The 22,734-nt window shown below is 33.2% G+C and overlaps 1 protein-coding gene across 1 annotated transcript in view; it reads right to left on the reverse strand.

The window, feature by feature from the left end:
- LOC126819185 (otoferlin) overlaps positions 1–22,734 on the reverse strand; it is a 164,766-nt gene that overhangs the window by 30,213 nt on the left and 111,819 nt on the right. Inside the window, exons 31-38 of the mRNA XM_056100365.1 lie at positions 20,267–20,344; positions 18,053–18,185; positions 16,914–17,095; positions 13,878–14,012; positions 10,678–10,821; positions 9,812–9,939; positions 7,813–7,983; positions 1,526–1,683 (exon numbers count right to left, since the gene is read on the reverse strand). Coding sequence (XP_055956340.1) covers positions 1,526–1,683; positions 7,813–7,983; positions 9,812–9,939; positions 10,678–10,821; positions 13,878–14,012; positions 16,914–17,095; positions 18,053–18,185; positions 20,267–20,344 — 1,129 coding nt within the window. The remainder of the gene's footprint in view (positions 1–1,525; positions 1,684–7,812; positions 7,984–9,811; positions 9,940–10,677; positions 10,822–13,877; positions 14,013–16,913; positions 17,096–18,052; positions 18,186–20,266; positions 20,345–22,734) is intronic.

The raw sequence follows: 22,734 nt of genomic DNA on the forward strand, positions 1-22,734 counted from the left end.
GTACTATTAAAAATACCATTGTCATAAAAAAATCATTCTGTCGGAGAAGCTTAAATGTTCTAAATTTCTGCAATGTCTTGTTATCAAGGGCAATAACCCATCATTGGCCAACACTTATACCATAGTTAATTAAGAATGCACATATCCTACATGGAGCAACCATATTCACTGCAATTTGACAATATCCTATTTAATTGACCCAGTTCAGAGGAAAAAGCTTTTTGAATAAAGATAGTGAGCACTGAGCAGGCACACTTAAACTGGTTTGTTTTCTCTACCTGTGTTCAAATGAAAAGATGAGATTGTCAATTTTAAATCAGGTTAACTTTCAAATAATCTAAATGGCAAATAAGATAAAAGTAGTTATATATGTTCATTTAATCTGCCTGTGAAATAGCACACCAATTCTATAATGGAATATTAAAATCTTTAAATTGTGTGAACAACTGAAGAAATTTATCCGACATGTCTGAAAGAATTTCAGGATTTATTTATTTTATTTATTTGCCGATAAAATATTAGATTTATGTTTTCAAGTCATTTTTTCCGCTTCACACATGTCGGGGTTGAAGGTTAAATGTTCCACACCTAAACTTAATACTATCACTCAGTTGAAATATGTCTGAAAATATTTCCATCTTTATCGGCTGTTGTTAGAGAACTATTTTGGCATTTGACAGACGAATAAGCTTCCATTGTTTTCAAATTTTTGAAATTTATCTATCATAACAATTATAGTCAGGCTTTCAGTTCTTGAACATGGTAAGCATTTTTGAAATGATTTATCAATTAGAATAGACCTATCTGAAAATGAACAGGTAGGATATTTGAAAAAATTATGAGCAAAACATTTTGTAGGTCATTTATCAATACACAATATTAAATTAGTTTATTGTTTTGCAGGGATGGACTCAAAAGGAGCCTGTGAGTATGGTAGACTCTGGGGCTCCGAAAAAAGTTAATGTTCTCACATGGTATGGGGGGCCTTTTTAGTTTTGAATTTGTGCATAAACTTAAAAAAAAACAGGATATACTCTTGAAAGCACTATTTACAGTCTGTTTTTCAACATACAGCATTAAATGTTTCCATAGAAGATGCCAAATGTATTAATACATTTTCATATCATAACGGTTAAAGTCACTGACCAAGATTGTCCATTTTTGGGGAAAATATCTAATATGACGATCAGCTGCTTTAACAATTGATGAAAAACATTGTTAACTATCATTTAAAAGAGAGAAAAGATTGAAATGATATTTTCTCCATTTATTTTTTTTTAGACAATTAAAACACTTAATTTACACCTGTGCACATCTCAAATAAAAACACTGACAGAAATAGATTTGAATATTCCAGCAGTGTAAAAATTGTAACAGCTATTTAAAGCACAATAGTACTTGTTACATCATAGTATGTATATATATATATACAGGTCATAGAAAAAAATAACACTAATAAAATTAAAGCCACACATGAACACCTATACATTCACATTACCCATATCAATTACAAAATATTACCCACCATTTTCATCTTCTAGTTCTGTTGATGCAGTAAATATTCTGTTCCCAACTCGGACTTTTCCAGGTTGATAGTATGGTCCATCAACTTTACTGTCTTTACAAAGTTTGGCTAAAATATGACCTGGCTTTAATGGATCCCTCCAAGCATTATATCCATGTCTATATTAAGAATACAATTAAATTTAAAATGGCAATATTTTTTTATTAATTTATGTCTAGTCTTTGCATACAGTTAAAGCATGCTATATTATGTCCATGTACAAATTTACTGAACCTTACAAGCCACAACCTTATTGTGAGATAAACAATAGGCATTACTATAGCTCAAGTCAAACTATTAGAATTTCTAAATTAATATGGTTATTAAATAATATTAGTATGATTAAAGGCTGATCAATGTCAACATTTTTCTGGCTTGCATAGACCTGTTGCCACTTTAAGTTAAGAATATCTATTCTTATAGTAATCATAGTACAGTAGCCCAAAATCATTTTCTGTTAATTTTTTCACAATAGCTGATATTGGCTACAATTTATGTATATACACTCAAAGCCATTAAAAACGCAATGCCTAATTCGTGAAATATTTCTGGTAAATGTTTTCTTGGGCTTTCCTATCTTATGGCACATAGCTGAAACTTCTGATGGGTTTGAACCCAATATCAGTTTTCGGTAATGAACTTTGTTCGTGCAAATGCAACACTTGTCTTTTTTCACGATTTTAAGCAGTCGCATGTCACACGTTTTGCATGTGCATTCCCTGCACTCTGGCTCTTTAAATACAGATCAAAATTTCAACATTCATCACTTCGGAAAAATGCCACACCTTACACAAGAAAACAGGAACAGAGCTATTGGCATGCTGGATCAGAGGGCTTCACAGGTAGCCGTCGCCAGACACTTTAATATCCACCTATCAACCATTGCTCGCCTCAGACAACACGTCCATGACCTGAAGCGCCACCTGTAACAACCGCTGGTCAAGATCACCACATCCGACTACAGCATCTGTGCAACAGGTTCCAGTCAGCTACTGCTACTGCCAGGGGAACTGTTGGAACACGGCAACATCAGATCAGCCGTTAAACAGTCCGAAGGTTCCTGGCTGCCCTTGGGTTACCCTGCCGTCGATCTTACCAAGGTCAAATCCCTTTGCATCGTCATTGTCTTCCCAGACAGCAATGGGTCGCAAACCAGGGGAATCTATACAACACACCATGGCGAAATGTCATCTTCTCGGATGAATCTCGATTCCTGATGGACGTCACCATATCTACCGACGTCGACATGAACCTGATCAAACACCTCTGGGATGAACTTGGACGACGGGTTCGAACTCAAGCCGTGCCACCACAGACTGTTGCAGAGTTGGCTCGGGCACTCCAAAAGCATTGGCAAACAATCCCACAGCATGTAGTGAGACATCTGTGCCAGTCCATGCCAAGGCGACTTCAGGTATGTGTAAGAGCTCAGGGTGGACATATCCGATATTGACATCAGCTGACCCCTGCTTTGCTTCATGGTTCTCTGACGTTTCGGTTTTGTGCATTTGTAGTGAATTCTTTCATGAAATTATCCACAGATGCTTTTATCTCGATTTTGTCAATTATTATGTACATTTGTTAAAAGATGTTGCAGTAAATAAACTTTGGATTTGGCATTGCGTTTTTAATGGCTTTGAGTGTATTAACAGTGAGAAACCATTATTCTGTATGTGTTATTTTCTGAATTCAGTATATGTCACCTTCTAAATTCAGTATATGTCACCTTCTGAATTCAGTACATTTTACAATATGGATTCAGTATAAATTAGAATATCAGATTCCAAGTACAGAATTGGGAAAACATAATAAGCATTGCAATAAAACTTAATTGAAACAAAAACTAAGTTAGCATAAAATTGATTATTAATAAAGTTCAGCATGAAATCAATTGGAAGTCATAATAAAATTGGAATTAAATATTCTGTGCTTAGTATAAAATTATTTAGAATGTCATATACATAGTTGGGAATGAAAATGTTATACTATCAAGTTCAAGAAAAAATATTGAATACATTTTAATTGGAAAAGAACAATTGTATTGGAATCAATTATGTTGTGCAATGGCAAAAAAGGTTATGGATTCAATATGAATATTTCAGGAAGTGCAAATGTGAGAAGATAATCCAGGCCAATGCATTCAAAAAGTAAAGTTAAGCTTACTTAACTTTTTTTTAAAGCTACCTTGGGGAGCACGTCAAATTCAGATTGCCAAGTTAGGCTATATTATTTACAAATTGTATAAACATATACAATAGTGAAAGGACATTTACATAAAATCTGACTAATTTTCAACTGTGAACAGTTTCTGGAAAGATGTTTGGAAATTCAAAGCTATATTTAAACATACATTATGCAAGAGCTAAATCTGTCTATTGCAGGTCTTCTTTAGGTCTGAAATGTTTTCTAAATTATTAATTAGACATTAATCAACTTATTCAGGCCATAATCAACTCTCGATGGCATCAGATTTCTCTAATTAAATAGATTAGAACAGTTCAGCCATATTTTGATTTAAGCTAAAAATGGAGGAGCGAGACTTAGCTTCGAACAACCAGTATGGTGGTTGAAATTATTGCACATGTCTTGTCAAACCTTCCAAGGCTAAAATCTTCGCTCATAATAGAGTAATTTGAATGAAATTTTCAAATTATTCATTTTACATTATCTATTTTCGAACTATTATAGCAAGAATGGCTAGATTTTTATCTAAATCTTACATAATGTATTTTTAAGTTACTGCTTGTTAATATAGGTGGAAATAATTTCCAGCTCAAACTGCTGTCTTTAATTAGCTAGCTTAACTATGTCCATCCAAACACGATAGAAAATATATCAATAACACCAGAAATTTTCTCCCAACAGAAAAGAATCAAGAGAAAAATATAGCATGACAGGGTTTCTTTTTAAAGATAATGAAATTAGCAAAAAAAATGCTAAGAAACGGAGCGAGGAAGTGTAACATAATAATCGACTGGCTATCAATCATTTTCACCCCAAACTTCAAAATTTACTCCAAACACCACTTTTACAAATTTCTTGTCATCTGTCAGTTTGCGACCCAACCCTGCCGATACCTGTTATAATAATCATGCACTGTAAAATAACTTAACTCCGTCAAAAAAGATTTATTATCTGGCAAAACTCTTAAATCTCATCTGAAAAAATTTAATTTTAACCTCTTTATTCTTATTTTCTAGCCGACCGTGAAACTTAGGTACAAAATACTTTAATAGTCTTATAGAATGTATGTAAAGATATATAGCTCAATACCACATCTCTCTAAGTACAATATAATTATAAAACATTCATTATTCTTCGACTTCTTAAATGTCTTATCTTTGATGTTTAGGTAAAAATAAATTTTGATCCAAACTCTTTATTTAAAAAAAAGAAACAACCTAGACAAAACTTTTCTTCTGTAGAGTTCTTATTACAATCTGCCAACATAAAACACAAAATAAAAGTACAATGCAACTTTTTAAGTGGTCAGATTATCAGATTATGCTACTTTATATATGTAATAATCTCAGAGTTGAAATGTATCAAAGATTATTTACATTAGTTATATTGAAATGGTACTATAGATGGTTTATGACTCAATAAACAGTTTTCTCAGACAATTCAATACTCCCATTGGTCAATGAACATGACCAGGTCAGTCTAGTCTACCCACAATTCCCTTTGGTTTCTCTCTGGACGATGTTTCTCGCAGAATTGCTAACAAAAACTGACAACCAATAATGTCAAGGAAATTGAATGGAAATTGAAAAGAATTACGAATTAAAAAGCCTAAATGTGAACCTCCCAATTGGTTTTGGTGGCTAGAAATTTGTCAGTAAGTTCACTTTGAATAAATAAATTGCCTTGAGGTGTCAATTTTCTCCAACACTGGTGTGAGTTGATTATTCTAAAACATATCCAATAATGTGACGAATCATGAGAATAATATTATCCATCGATAAAAACTGGTAATACTTGATGAAAACCTTTTAGAAACTGTCAAAATCTATTTACGGTAGTAAAAAATTACTTTAGATTGACAAAATGTAAAAAGACACGCAAAATAATCGGTTTCAATTTATTCTTCATCCAAAAACAAATTTCAATTATTTTGTTTTTCCAAGGAAGTTTTTATTATTACAAATTATTGATAGTTTTCTGTATAACAATATGTGTGCTGCTAACTATAATGTTTAAGCTGGTTTAAACATTCTGGTGTTTTGAAACCAGAGTTCAACATTCACATGGACTAAATAGTGAAACCCTCTTTACAATTCTGACAGGAATTCCAAACTAATCTTGACTTTCCAAATCTTAATTCTGACCTGACCTCCCAAAATGAGTTTCTCAAAGAACTTTCAATATCAATACTACACCAAATTCTCCAATACTGGTCTTCCTCAGTAAACCCTCCAATCCATCGATTCGTTAAATATTCACATATTTTAATAATTAGTATCCACCCAAACCTCCCCCATTTCATTCTCACCCCTACTTCCATCCAAACCTTCTCAATTTAATTCCTATTCCTTTGTCCATCCAAACCTCCTTAATTCATTCCTACACCTCAAAATTTCCCACAATTTATCACCAAACATAATGTAAGACTAAACCTCTTTTATCTTCTAATGACATTCCTCCGTCCAATTTCCAGATATTGTTTTTTTTAAACATTCCAACGTCTTTTCATTCAAATTTCCTTGAGGTTATATTGTAAAAGATCATCACAAAATTAAACTGAAATCTGTGTTTTTGTAATCTCATGTCATAAAATGTTTTATTTTCTGAACATGAAATGTTTTTATCTACGAATTTATGCAACTTCTGTTAAGTTAATTTTGACGAAGGTAAGGGACCTGTTTTCATCATCAAAAATCTTTGTTTATTTTCTTACAATTCACCAATTTACACAACATTGTTTTATTTCTCCAAACTGTATCATCAAATTACCGTTTTCTTATCCAAACAATCCCTTCATTTTCTCCAGTTAAACATTTATTTTGTCTAGGTTACATTTTTCTATAAATTATTTGTGAATTAATTCTTATAGGATTCAAATCATTGGCTGAAATTAGCTTTAAAAATAATAAACACTAGGATGCATGGCATAATATTTTAATTATTTTAATTCTTTGAAAAATCTGTTATTATTATTCTTATTTAAGCCATTTCTGTTCATTTTGTGATATATTTCTTTTACAAAGTTGATGTGTGTTGGGTCTGTTTTTCTTATCTTCCAAGACTAGAAAGCTCAGATGAAATAGGATGAACAATAATAGCTTCTTACACAAACGTACGCTTCACAGTCCATTAAATACAGCATTTTAACATTCAAAAATGAATTTACAACAGTCAGTATGTATATACTCTAGTTTTACAAAGTATGAAATAATCACAGTATTCGGGTAGAATTCTCTACGCTAAATTAATCCTTGTTTTACCATTAACTTTCAACTGTTACTGACAATTCATTGACAACCATTCATAGTGAAACTAAGTTCCGATTACAATGTATAATTATGCAGAACGAAAGAAACAGGGACAATCAGAATTTTAACTATTACTGATACTTTAATGAAACATAAATGAATCAGAACATTTCCATGTAAAATATAAATGAATCAGAACATCCAAATGTAGTGTATGGCAACCTTTGAGTTTCTGCTGTTTTTTTCTTAAATTTTTGGACAAATAAAAACTTTAGTGGAGAAGCAAGAAATAGACTAAAGTCGAAAGTTAAAGGAAAAAAAATGTATTCCATTTTCACCTAATCATCAGTTGCTAACCTAACATGGCAAGAAACTCATTAAATCAGTTTTTCACAGCTTGCGGCTAAACTGATGACAAATTCTTGGCTAGTTGTTGAAGTGATGGTTTAGAGTTACTGCCCCTGAACTACTCCAGATGTAACGCTATAATTATTTTTGGCAGTTGAATCTTATACCCCTAGGCTAAGTAATTATCAGTCATTAGTTAAGCTAGTTCCATTTAATAAACACAGAGCAACCTTACGGCCATTTTTATTGATCAACAATTAATTCAAATATTAAATTTCTTTTGTTTAATTTACAGTTATGAATCTTTTACTCAATTTTGCATTGAAAAATATCGGAACACACATAATATTACATTTGCATAGTTAAGTTAACTAAAAAATCTTTGTAACTGAGAACAAAAATTAGAAAAAAAAAACCCTTCAACAAATTAAATAAAAACGAAAGAAAATATATAAAAGATCCACTTACATTTCATACTTTTGTGACAACCCACAAGTAGCCCGATGTCGACTGTAATATCGATTCTCCAGATCGAGTTTTGTTTCTCCGATTAAATCATCCATCCCCACCAAATCCCAGTCATATATCTGTATAGTTAATAAAGACTCCATTGGAAATGTTGCTTCTATTTCGAAACATCTAAAATAAATACATGTATATTGGGGGATTATACAAATGTTTGTTTCAATGTATAATTAATTAATCATTGAGAAGCCATAGGTACAATTAATGAAATCTATGTTAATTTAGTGTTCCATATTCTCAGACACGAACCTAGGTCACTCTGAACCAAACAGTCATTTAAATTCATCAGAAATTACTAAGGTATGCATTAATTTCTTGCTGTACAGAAGGTAAAATATCAACAGATCAAATGAGACTAACAGTATAGATCATTTCATTTGATAAGAAAAGGCCAAATCTAAATATTAGTTGAAAATAAATAAGCACTGAAAGGTATAATTTATATTGTAAATAAATAGATTAGAATAAGAAAATTATGCTAGATAATCTATGAATGTCAATAAAAGCAGGGCGACTTATTGTGCCAAGAAAGTTTAAATAAAAAAACTTAAAAACTCAATTACAAAACTTGATAGAATGTGCAATAACTTTGAGAATATTATACTGTATTGCTGAAATTTTGATAGTGTGCATGCCTACAGTAGTTGAATAAGCCTATTAAGTTTGGAAAAATATATCTAAAAAATCCACAGAGTGATTACAATGAGCTGAATGGTCCAACAGACACAGGTGACAACAATATATGAGCACATTAAGTGTAGGCCTATTAAGCTTATAAAAATATTATATTTGTTTAAATGTCCTTCAAAAGAACTTCTATTCATAATTTTGAGAATTTAATATTGTGCACATTTTTTTAAAGTTTCTGTGCAGCTAGTTGCAATCATACAAAATTAAACTTTTATTCATTGGCTGTTGGATTGACTGAAATTTGAAATGTCATTTAAATTGATTAATCATTTCAAATTTGGAGAGTTTTAAATTGGTTGTGGACAATCCCTGTATATAATTTTGATAAATCATCAGCAAATTATTGAAAAATAATCCCAGGTATTCATGGTGCTTTAAATATAAAAAATTAAATATAAGGAGACGAAGATAAGCGCTGACATTTATGACACCTTGACAATGGCAGTGTCGAGCCACGTAATGATTAATGAGTTATTCCCCCTTTATTTATTTAGGGTGACATTTATATCACTTTATAATTAGACGCTTGCATAGCTTGGACCTCCCCTGGCTCACAAAGTTTATTGTTGAGTCAAACAAAACACTTTAGTTCTGCAGAAATCAAGCGTGAAGAATAATAAAAAGCCGAAACTCAGGATAGTGATACACAAAGTAATTCATCTTCTCATCGGGAAATCTACACCATGAAAACCTTTTTTAAGGCGAAAAAATAAATGTTTGTCGTGAAGTAAAATTCCTCAGCAGGAAATTTCTTTAGGGTTTTAGAAAAATATGTCATGACTACCAGTAATGCAATTTTTAAAAAATTCAACACTATCTTCAAAAATATTTTTATAGAGATATGTTTAGTAAATATTAAGATATATACTAATTCCATAACATTGTTTATTGCTGTAATTAGAAAAAAATGTAATTTTGCATAGCTAAAAAGGTTAAAAAATTGTCCATTTATTTTCCTACGTTTACTGATGCAAGGGAGATAACCATCAATATACTTGTCCTTACTTTACACAATATTAGGACTAATGCTTATTTTTTACCTCTGAGTAAATCAACATGTCTACCAGACTTTAGAAATGCATTACCTTAGGGTGTGTATTACTCTCGTGGATTGCTTACTGAAAATAGCCTTATTACTTGACAATTATCCGGCCCCAACTATTAATGAGAAACAAGCAAACTTGACAATTCCTGCATATGCAAAAGGCTGATACTGCCAATACATATTTCATTATAATAATTATAAACCTACTTTCCAAAGACTGGATTAAGTTGTTTAGAGATGTAATTTTCTTTATCGTTAACAGTTGTATTACCAAGACGGATCACTAGATATGGATCAGCTTTTCCATTTATATCTGCTGGGTGAAGGTCGTTAGCCTAAAAAATACAACATGCTACACTTTATGATGACAAATTAATCATGAATAAAGAATATTCAGTTGAATAGTGAACTGCAAAATCAAATTAATAATTTCAAGTATAAATTTACTTATTATTCATTATTTAATTTGTAATCTTTTTTTTTAAATTCTGTATGTCTGATATTAAAATATGGTTAAATTTCCTTTAATGTAAATTGTATTGGAACCACACTTTATTAAAATATAGATTTCTGAGTGAATAAAAAAAACCCAAAGGAGTTATAGAAAACTCTTAGTAAACAAGCCTTATGCAAGAGCTAAATTTGCCTATTGCAGGTCTTTCTTTAGGCCTTATTATTAATTAGACATTAATTAACTTACCAAGACCATAATCAACTTTCGATGCCATCGCATGCCTTTGATATTAAGTAGATTTAAATACAATTTGCGTTTGATGAAATGAGCGTAAAGAGGGATAATTGAAACTTTGTTTATTATTGTAACAATGGTAGCAATGAGAATTGCCAATGTCTAAGCCCAGAGTGAAGTAATTTGACTGAAATTTTCAACATATTTCCTTTTCATTATCTATTTTTTAACTATTATAGTGAGAACTGTCAGGTCTTCATCTAATCTTACCTAATGCCCATTTAAGATTCATATCATATATATAAACAAATCAATACCGGTAAGCGGTTCACAAGAATCTTTTATTATATTTAGAATGAATAGTGACACCAGTATACTGTGTTACCTTTACGACATAGACTCTGACTAGAACTTTTATAGGATCGTTACTTGGTAATCCTTGAAATAAACCATATTGTGGATCCCCACCTGTCACTGTAGTATCCTCTAGGTCTGGGGGTAGAGGGATCTTATAAATCTTTAATGAACCCTTAAAGTAACAAAATACAGTACCATATACTATATTAACAAATTACAGAGGACTTACATCTACATATCTTACATTAATAAAATCAAATAAATTGACATTAATAAAATATTTATATTGCTCTTTTCAAAATTAGTCTTAGCGACATTTTAAAAGTATTAACTTTATCTTGATATAATTTGTGAAATATAGAACTAAAACAGAAATGCAGAAGTTAAAGGGAGCTAACTACTTTTTATTTCTGTATAAAAGAAAGTGTGAAATGGGTTTAACATCCACTCGACACAAACTAGGTAATTTCGGGACTAACATATGGTTAAATTTTATTTAAATAATTTGCTTGTGCGTAGGGGTCTTTAGCAGTCGGAGGTAACTGGAGAAACCCACAAGGTTTAACAGGCGACCCTACTCTTTGTCACATACAACTGGGGAATCGAAACCATGCCAGTTGACTCAATGACAGACCCTATGATACAACGTGCACATGCTAACCATTGGCCATGCAACCCTCCATTTCTGTATAAAGAAAGGGTAAAAATCTCATAAATTAATGTAGATTGTCGAAGCCAGTAAGAGGCAGTCTTTTGTATATGCTTAAGTATTCAAAATATACTATTCAAAAAAAGTAGGGGATATTTGATTTTTAAGTGTTATTAAAGTCACCTAATGAAACTGACGAAGAAACAAATGACAAAATGAAATGAAGTTCACATTCATCGATTTATTCCAAATGATCGTTAGACTAAGTAAGGCACAGACTGACCATTATAAGGTTAAAATGATACCCGGGGTCAAACAGCAAAGTTACCACAGCATCACAACCAAGTCAGTAACGGGTAAATCATCCTCTGTTTGCCAAACAAGCATTGATCCGAAGTGGCATACTCCTAATGAGACGTCTAAGGTCATTTTGGTCCAGATTGTCCCATTCCTGTTGCAACACATGCTCGATGGGGGAGAGGTCGGGACTCAGTGCTGGCCAAGGTAATGTGGTGATGTTCTGTTGTTGGAGGTAACCTGTAACGATCCTGGCCCTGTGACATCTTGCGTTGTCATCCTGGAAGATGAAACGGCGGCCATGACGTCGTGCGAACGGCACAACATGGACTGCCAAGATGTTGTCCCGGTAGTACTGGCCTGTAACACGCCCTGCAACAACATGTAAAGCCGTTCTTCCAGCAACAGTGATGCCTCCACACACCATAACAGAACCACCCCCAAATCGATCATGTCTGATGACGTTAACGTCTTGGAAGCGCTCGTTTCGACGACGCCACACCCTCCTACGTCTGTCCAAAAAATCAACAGTGAACCTTGACTCATCTGAAAACATCACATTGCTTCAGCGTCGATTATCCCAGTGTTGACGATCCCTACACCAACGACGTCTTGCCTGAATGTGATGATCTCTCAAACAAGGGATCACGCGAGGACGTCGGGCACGAAGGTGACCCCTATGCAGTCGATTCCGAATAGTCTGGACACTCACTCTCACACCAGTGACTGTTTGAAGACGAGCGCTGATCTGATTTGCTGTGATGACACGATTTCTCAAGGCCAAGGTACGGATAAATCGATCCTGGGCTTGAGTTGTCGCCCTTGGTCGACCTGAGCGTGGTCTGTCCTGTACAGATTGTGTATCACGGTATCTGGACCATAGCCTGCTTATGACAGACTGAGAAACATTCATCGTCCGCGCCACAACCGCCTGTGTTGTGCCGATCTGTAGCATGCCAAGGGCACGTAACCTTTCATTTTGGGTAAGCCGACGCATATCAAAATTTGTTTTCTGGTCACTAAAACAATTAAACTGATGTTTCCACCCTGGAATTCAATGCCACAATGACTGTAACATTCAAAGTCAGAGTCGTGCAAATCTTGGGTTGGACCCCCATGATGATCCCAAGCATCACCTGCATTCCATGCGGTAGCTATTGGTGCGTTTGGGCGTCACATGTAACTGGAAATGTTTCTTCTGTTAGGTTCTATAGTGACTTTTTTCGTAGTCATTTGCATATTTTAGCATTATGCCCCCAAAATCAAATATCCCCTACTTTTTTTGAATAGTATATATAAGTTATAAAAGTGATAAGTAAAACAACACTTGATAATCCATATGAACACATCTCTCAAGATGAAATGGGGATACATCTCATTGGAGAAGACAAATATAACAATAACCAGCGGCTGCCAGGCAAGATACAGACACATTTTGCAAGAGATGGACAGAGAACAAGCTAAAAAAAGCGATTTTTTGTACAATCAGGGGCCATAATCTAGGAAGTTATCGCCCGATAACCACGGATATTGAAAGGAACCGAGATCTTTTGGATATAAACTTATAATTTTAAGTTTCATCAAGATCGGATAAAAACTGTGACTTCTAGAGTGTCTAATCCTAGATGGTCCACATCCTTAGTATTACATACTTTTACATTATTTGCGCACAAGTAGCAGCCATTTTCAGAAGATTCGAACTCAACCATCATTAGTGTGTAACGTGATATAGTTAAACCATTTTTTTTTTAATCAGATACATGGTCTGATACATGCCAATTTCGAAAGGAACCAAGACAGGCCCCCCCCAATAATTTTGCCGCAAGTACTCTTTTCTCCAGGTTATTGCGGCCCCTGGACCCACGCCTATAAGGACCTAGGATGGAAGCCCCCCCAATCAAGAATTGCTTCCACCAGCCCTGCAAGATCTTTGGGTGATAGACTCATATTTCAAGTTTCGTCAAAATCGGATAAAAATTGTGAACTGTGGAATGTCCAAAAACAAATTGTGGAGGGATGGACGGACAAACGGACCAACAGGAGCAACGACACTATACGTCCACATGAAATTGTTGGCGTATAAAAATTGTTTATTATTACAAAGAACCCCAATCGTTGCTGGTAAGCAGTTGTTTCTGCTTTGTTAATTTACAATGAGTTACAGTTCCCCTAAAATGTCACAGCTGTCTTGTTTATTTGTTAATAAAGGGCAGAACATTTTACTGTTGGGATGTGGATGTTTTAATACTCGTTAAGGAATACATTTCAGCTGAAATTCTCACCTTAAACTTTCCTACTATTCGGCTATCATCTGATTCATCCATACTTGACTTTTTACCACGATACAATTCAAACGTATGCAACCAATCTTTAAAACCTTCAAATTCTGGTTGATTTTCCAATTCATTTGGATAAACCTGAGAAAAACATTGATAATTTAACTATGAGGCAGGTAGAGAATTTCATACAATATTCAAATGAGTCTGACAATATTGTTAGATTTTTATCTTTAGTTATATAATTGTTCAAATATATATCTTACATATCTTCAATGATAAAAATAGGATCTTTATTGATAAATCTTTTTCATAAGTATGTTACGTTTACTAAACAGGAAAAAAAGACCACCTTTTTCCTCCATGAAAAATCAAAATTTGTGATATTGAAAATGGAATGAAATGGTGTTTAACTTCCTATTTTTCTGCACCCACTGGGCTATGGAAGACTACTTATGCCAATGAAATAGGTCTAAAACTTTAAGAATGTTGTACTGCTTTCAAATCTTCCAATTAGTCTTAAATACTGCTGTTCATCAGATATTACTGATCATGAACCTAATAACGACAAGACGTGTGACACTCCTGATCCCATTAAAAAAAAAAAACACTCAAGGAGTAGACAATAAATTCAGAACCAAGGTTGAATAAAGAATCCATTCAACAAAATGTTATTAAAGCTATGTTCCCAGAAAAGTATTTATCGGGTGGTTATTTCCGATAAAAGTATGGCGATTTTGGTATATATGGAAAGTAGAAATATCCAGTCTTACTAGAAAAATACTGGATTCCCTGAAAAACACTCATGGAGCGCATACAGGACAAAAATGTAACGGTTTCCCTAATTGACAGCCCGGCGATTAGAGTGTCTGCACGCGTGACGTCGGAGGTTGCACGCGGAGATTGAGCACTTGATGTGCATTTTGATAAACTTTATGAAGAATTAGATGTACAATAATGTCAGAGATAAAAATTACGGAAAAAGAGGTGGGCAGTGGATAATCCGAAAATTTAATTAGGCTTCGATATTTGTAATAAATAGTCAGCGATTAAAGACATCATCTTGTGTATGCAATGAATTCTCCTCCGACTTCGCTTGCGATGCTAGGTACCGAGAGAGGTAAGTCACGTGACGCAAACATGAACTATTTTGATCAATTTTTTATAGCCAGGGTATTCCCCGACAATTGCAATATTGAGAAGGATTTGAAGCAAAATTATGATAAATTAATTAGTTTGAATATGTTTTTAGTCCAAATATATCATCAAATCACCCAGTTTGTACCCGGGAATGTATCTTTAAATGAAAAGCAATTTTGCTGTTTAGAATACTCTCCCCCCCCCCACCCCCTCCCCCTCCTATAAAATATGAATGTAAATATAAATTATTAAGGAAAGATTTCATAAGTTGTGCTTTTAAAATAAAATCATAGAATATTGAATATCATAAAAACTTTAAGTTATCTTCACACAGAAATATTTTATGGTTTAATGTAAAATTCCATAAGAAATAATCAATGATGAAAACTGAAATGAAAAAGGGTGAACAATTCTGATATCTAGGAATTCTTGCATTGATTCTGACATCTAGAAACTCTTGCATTGATTCAGATATCTAGAAACTCTAGCTTGCATTGATACTGATATACAGAAACTCTTGCATTGATTCAGATACTTAGAAAAATAAATAAGTTCATGCATATTAAAGATAATATTCTAAATCTGTAGGTGCATCTTTGATAATGTCACCTGAACGGTAGCAATCGGTTCTGACACATCCTCATATTTACTGGCTTTTTTCATCATATCATGAAACTGCAGATTATAATATTAGTATGTTTATTAACCAAACTACTAAAATTTGTTAACTTAAGTTATCAAAATAAAATGTTTCATTTGGTATAAATTATATTATCAAATGGTAATTAATTACTTTGACAGGATTGTAGTGGCAATTAGACACTATCCCAGGATCATGATCGAAACACATGTCTGGGATGTTCAGTTTTTTTAATCTTGGCTTGGGTGGCGATTGACTTTCATAGGGCTTTATGGTTTTAAAAAAAAAATGCTATACTCATTTTGATTTTTTTTAATGTACATGTAAATTATTCTTTGGCAGCAGCAATTTAAAGCCAAATTGGAAATGGCCTGCTGAGCACAGGAAATGTCAAAAGACATTTAAAAAAAAGTCTGAGATCCTGATTGAAAATTTGAATCATATATAGGGTGCCCCATCATAAATAAATATCTCCAAATATCTCCAAATTACACCACAATATTTATATATACACCAAGCCTTAAATCAGTTTCAAACATTTATAGTCAATAAATAAACGGTCATGTTGTACTTAATAAGCTATGACCATTTAATCATCCATAAATAATACACTGAAAGATGGTTACGAGTGTCGGCCATAACATCCGAGCACATGTGAGTAAAAAATAGGTTACGTCCCTTTGTTTTTGAAAGTCGTCTCGCTTAACCAGTCTACCGACCATTATACGTTTGATTGACAGGCCGGGATAATCAAGACTACTTTTTTACGAAACATAACAGAAAGCTGGACCAAGAAATTGAATTTAGAAACACGCACATTGGGCAACTCATTAATTGTTTTAAGAACCTTGTAAAAGTATAATGAAGCTACTGCTAGTATCATGTTCTTGCCCAATGCAAGTATTTCAGAGATATTATTTGTACTAAACCAGTTATTGATAAAGCAATTTAAAAAATAAAACAAACGTAATTTCTAAAGCTGCTGTAATAACCAATAAGCTAAATATTACTGCTCTTCAGAATCGTCAACAATAGAATTTTACTGTTGTAATAGTTGATAGATGTTTAGAGAATTGCACGTACGATGGATATCTATAGTATCATAGACTCTACCGCTTGAGTATTATCATACTGCGTAGTAAGCGAGAAATCACTTCCAGACAAGCCACTGAAGCGTGTACATTCGCCGTGTCGAGACCAACTTTCTGTACGGAAAATTTTGGGTGCACGGGTCACCCTATCATATAGAATTTGAGATTTACCTTCAACTGTGCTGTATTAGTGAGTACTTTCTCCTTCTTTCGTTGTGATTTTGGGGAGAGTTGTTTGGCTAAACTTACAGCCTTAGCTGTCCCTTTCATTGTCTTCTTCTCATCCTGCTCTTTCTTTTCCAATTTTTTCAATTCTTTTTCCATTTTCTTGGCTTCTTTCGTGTTTAATTCATCTTTGTAAAAAACAGAAAAAATATGTTGTATGTTGTATAAAATTCTAATAGGCCTACATGTAGCCAACCATTCCAAGCAAGTATGAAACATAAATTTCAAAATCTCTGACCAATAAAGAATTTGCAAGAGTCTGGTTACTCTGCAAAAATTATTGCACAACTCTGAATTTCAATAGGGGTTCTCTTTAGAACTAGCTGAAAAATTCAAGCAAGTTTTAAAAAATAACATCTAAAAAAAACTGTGGCCTGTGAAAAGTTTATGAAAAATGTTTTGTGGGTATAATGTCTTGTTACATCTAAAGATAGGTTGCCAGGCAACAAACATATGTCCACAACAGCCAAGTCGTCCGGGCTGTCAACAAGAGTTGCCGCATATTTTTTCTTTTGTGAGTAAGGAAAACGTTTACAACACACAAAAATCTTATTATGAGTAATAATCCATTAAGTAATTATCAGAAATCATTAGAATTTGTTTCGATTGTTTGTCTCATGACCTTAATCAATTTATATAAACTTTAGCCTCTAGAGCATCTACAAGATATTTCAAAGTGATCAAGGGCCACAATTATTGGAAATTGTTGAAGATCAATAGGCTTCTTCGTCTCATGACCTAAAACACTGTGTATAAATTTAAAGTCAATCAGATATTAACTGTAGCCTCTAGCGGGTACACAAGATTTTTTCAAAGTAATCAAGGGCCATAACTCTGTCAGTAATTATTGGAAATCACTGAAAATCAATAGGCTTTTTCGTCTCATGACCTTAAAGACTGTGTATAAATTTAAAATCAATCGGATATTAAGTTTAGCCTGCTTGACTAGCGGACAGACGGAGGCGACGACAATATACAGCCACATTTTAATGTGGGCGTATAAAAATTGAAAAGGCTACAATCTAAATCTTTCTATTTGCTTATTGTTGACTTCATATTATCAATTCAATAACAGAGATTTTTACCATCATCATTAGTAGTGTTATTTCCATTAGGAATAGCCCCATAAACTGAACTTGACTGTTTAGTCTGAACTTTAGTCTGGGACTTGTCAATATCATAATCGTCTTGGAAACCTTCATTATCCTTCTCATGTTCCTGAAGTAAATAATTTATAAGTCTAAGATTCCACTTTAAGTTTGGTCATTTAGATATCATCTAAGCCAAGTTGTGGAACTTCACCAACAAAAACATAAAATTTGTCATGTTTACAATTTCATCCTCTATACCTCATAGAGAGAGGAACCAACTTTACAATTGAATTTATTCAATATAAAACAGCCAATCCTCAGAAAATAAGAATTCTGGTTCTTATATCCATTCATAGAAAGCTTGAAGATATGGTAAGATTTTTAAAGCTTGATCAAATGATATTTATTAAGTAACCTTTTTATTTTACAAACTATTTCATAGCAGAAATAATACAAATAACAACAATATCCACCAACTCTTAACTCTCAAAAAAATAATACAGATAGTGAAAATAAGTAAAAAGTACTTGATCAATTAGTATTTATTTTTTATGTATAAAGGAAAGTAAAAAGCGACTTTATTTTAGAGATATAAAACATGCATGAGGCAATGTAATGTGTGCTCTTACGGTACATATTATTGTATAAAAATCTGTCATTCAAAATTCATTACATCAAATTAAAAATAAGGAAGAAGAAATAAGAGAAATCAATCAATGTTCTTCAGGCTATATTTCAAAATGATTATGATGTGTTTTAACACATATAATAGGCTAAAACAATTTCCATGCAACAGGCTTTAAAACCTGAATAGAAATAATATTATTTATTCATAGTGTTTGATAACAATGCCAATTCATAGTTATTGAACTTTTGGTTTATATTGACAGTCTTGCTTGAGATGCAGAATATCCATTCCAGGAATACCTTTCACTAGCTCTCCTAAATTACATTTCTAATAGTCATTGAAGATCAAATTCCAAAAAGCAACCTATGACTGCTGATTAAAATCATTTCATGCTCTTGCCAATAACAAGCATGAATATATGCAATAAGACCAGTTAAGCACCAAATACAATGTCTTTATCAAAAAAACACAGGGCTAACTGTCTACTTGAAGAACTACCATACAGCTTAACTAAATTAACCTTTATTTTCATTAAGTATGGATATTGCATAATATTTTATATGTGAGCTGCTCTCACAAAACCAGGCTTTTGGTCATTTTTATAAAATAGAGCTGGCAAGATATTTGAAAAGTCCACAACCTACGCTTTCCAAAAATGCAATTCTTTTTAAATTTGTCCTATCACCTGGAGTTGAGTTTGGCTCATTCACAGCAACAGTTTATGCTTTTGTGCCCGTAGTACAAAATGAAGTTGTGCAACAAGCGCCTGGTTTAGCGGGAGCGGGCATAGGCGTACGAGCTGGGGGGGCAGCATTTTGGGCACCAAATGCTGGGAAAATTTGGGCACACAATTGTATTTTGTAAAAGTTGTATAAAAAAAGATATTGTGTTCTTGAATGTGTCCAATTGAACAGCGAATTTATTATTATTATGTAACATACTAAGAACCTAACTACATTTTTTGGGCACCAACCACCACCGCCCCCCCCCAGTCAAAAATTTCCCCGTACGCCTATGGGAGCGGGTCACATATGTTCAGCTTGAAAGTAGGGTATGGTTGGGGTTGGGGTTAGTATGACACTTTGGGTGGTAAGTGTGGCCAATGCTAAATAACATCAACCCATAAATACTCCAAAATTAAAGCCACTACAATTCCAAATTGACAGAAAAGCACATTATCCACAATTATCATAATTCATATGTAACATTTTTATGGGGTGTCACTTCATACTTGTGTTATATACATAAAGAGCTTACTTCAGCTTTCAGAAGTAGAAGTCCCAACTAAAACCTCCATTCATGCTCTAATAATAATAATAATAATAATAATCTATTTATAAAGCGCTGAATATCCAACAAACTGGTTGCTCAAGAGCTCTAGGGTCCTTAATGTCAAGAATTTCTCTTAATAATTGAAATATTTAGATCACTGCAAAATGTATCTTTTGAAGTTGTTGAACTGAGTTACAATCTCTCCCCAGTTCACCCCCTCCACGCCCTTGCGACATGTTGCTGTATATGTATATATCTCCGCCACCAGTAAAGCTATAAATATTATATATTCTGTAAAAATTACATACTCGAAGATAGATTTCTTCTGGAGAAAGAGTCATCTGATCTATAAGTTTTTCTCTGGCAACTGGGGTAGCTACACTGGGCTTTAATCATAATCAAACTCATTTGGGAAACAATCATTTATAACAAAAATTTAATTCATTTCAATCATTATTTTATTTAAAAATGTATAAAAAATTGATTTTTTTTTTTTCAAAGTTTATATTTATTTTCATATGAAATTCAAATTTCTTCATAATATAAATTACTTTTTCCAATAAAATTTCAGTAACAAAGAAGAATACATGTGCAAATAAAATAAAATTATCAATAATATTAACAAAATATAAATCCCAAAGCTCAATTAGAATACCATAAATTAATTTCTGCTTTCTTCTGACAAAATGTTACAAAACTAAACTAAAAATTGTTACTGGAAGTAGAAATCTCAACTAAATATTAATAAAATTAATGAACTTATAAAATGTTCTCAAAGATTAAAAATATGCAGGTACAGGTACATGTATGCCCATTTGAATATTTCAAATAAGTCAAGCAAGAACATGTGTGGAGTGTTAATTCTGTTACTGTAAAAGCAACTATTTCATAACTCTGCAAATTAGTGGTGAATTCTATCAAAAACTAGATCTAGTGGAAATAGGGCCAAACAACAAATTTCAGTAAAAAACAGAGGTCTCATGGATTTATGTTTAAGACAACACACCAAGTTTCATTAAAATTGGGGTAGAAAAAATAGACTCTATAGCGTTCACACTCAAGTGTGCACAAAAGGCTAATGGATCGATGGACGGGGGATGACAACATTAATGTGGGTGGATAAAAAATAAATCATAAGAGTATTCTCTCCATAGCCATAAAAATTTTCATAACCCTTTAAGAAGATACTTTACTTTGGATTTGTCTTTGGTTTTTCCATATTTCCTATCTTTACCTTTAGTTCTTTTCTTTTTTATTTTACTTGAAAACTACAAGATTGATAGAAATTTTTCCAACAATTTACTCAAAGAAAATAGTAACTGATTAAAATATTGTACTTCAATTTGGATACAATTTCACTTTTGAATCTGTTAAAATGTATAATGATTAGGTATCATGATAGTTAATTTCATCTTATGAATATTGTTAATATTAGTGCTACACTTTTTGTGTTGTAAATAATGTGCACATAGTAGAGGCTGCCAGGCAATAAAACATACACTGTCAACATGTTGTCTGAGTTGTCCATTAAGTTATATAAATTTCAGTGAAATTGATCTAGGGCATTAACCCTTCAAGTAATTACCGGAAATTGTCAAAAATCAATAGGCTTACTCGTATCATGGACATAAACAATGCATATACATTTTAATGATAACAAGCTAACAGTGAGGCTGATGTCCCCAACCCCAGTACCAAAATAATTAGATGACCCTTAATATTTGCACATTGATCCTTTTGTAAAGCACTGAGCAATCAGAAAATGCTCATGACTGAACTAATCATGAGCATTTTCTGATTGCTCAGTTACTGATATAGTAAAATTATATTCTCCGCTTAGCATTATGTATTGATGTAATGAAACTGTCCTGTGTATACCTTTGCTTGTGTGTAGAAGACCCCAGTTGGAATTCAATTCAATGGCAAATTATCCCTCATATCATTATACATCCTCGGTATTCCCAGTGGTTTCATACTCCACTATACCCTAGGTTCATCCAAGGGGTATTCACATGTTCAAATTATCTGCCCTTGATCATAGCTTGAGTCTGTGAAGCAATCAAAAAACGGGGGGTTGGATGGCTGAATGGTTAGCGTGCGCGCGCTGTATCATAAAGTCTGTCATTGAGTCGACTGGCGTGGTTTCGAATCCCCGGTTGTACGTGGCAAGGAGTAGGGTCGCCTGTCCAACCTTGTGGGTTTTCTCCGGGTCCTTCGGTTTCCTCCCACTGCTAAAGACCCCTACGCGCAAGCGAATTATGTAAATAAAATTAAAAACCATATGTTAGTCCCGAAATGACCTAGTTTGTGTCGAGTGGACGTTAAACCCCATTTCTCTCTCTCTCTCTCGCAATCAAAAAACAGTTTACAAACCAGACTTAGCTTCATTGTTTATGTTCACAACAATATGCTGATTGGTATGGCTGATAAATTTAAAGAATAGTTGATATGTTTCTTTCGACAAAACAACAAGGATTTTTTTCTTCTAAAGTATGTAATCATGAAAGTGCTTGATTTCTGCTTATCTTGTGGTGAATATCCTTAGAGTGTGCTGGCTTACAGTGGTACAGATTGATCTTGGTCAACAATATGGCGTCTTGATTGCTCGATTATGAGAAAGTTAATATGAAGGAAGTGACATGCACACAAAAAGATGTCCTAAACATCTTTTTATGTCAGTTTTTATGTATTTAACCATTTTTTTGATTGGTCAATAAAAATAGTCTAAACATCAAGGGCATAATCTAAATACTTGTCTTCCCCATGAATGAACCAA

This window comes from Patella vulgata, chromosome 4, assembly GCF_932274485.2.
Source record: "Patella vulgata chromosome 4, xgPatVulg1.2, whole genome shotgun sequence".
NCBI lineage: Eukaryota > Metazoa > Mollusca > Gastropoda > Patellidae > Patella > Patella vulgata.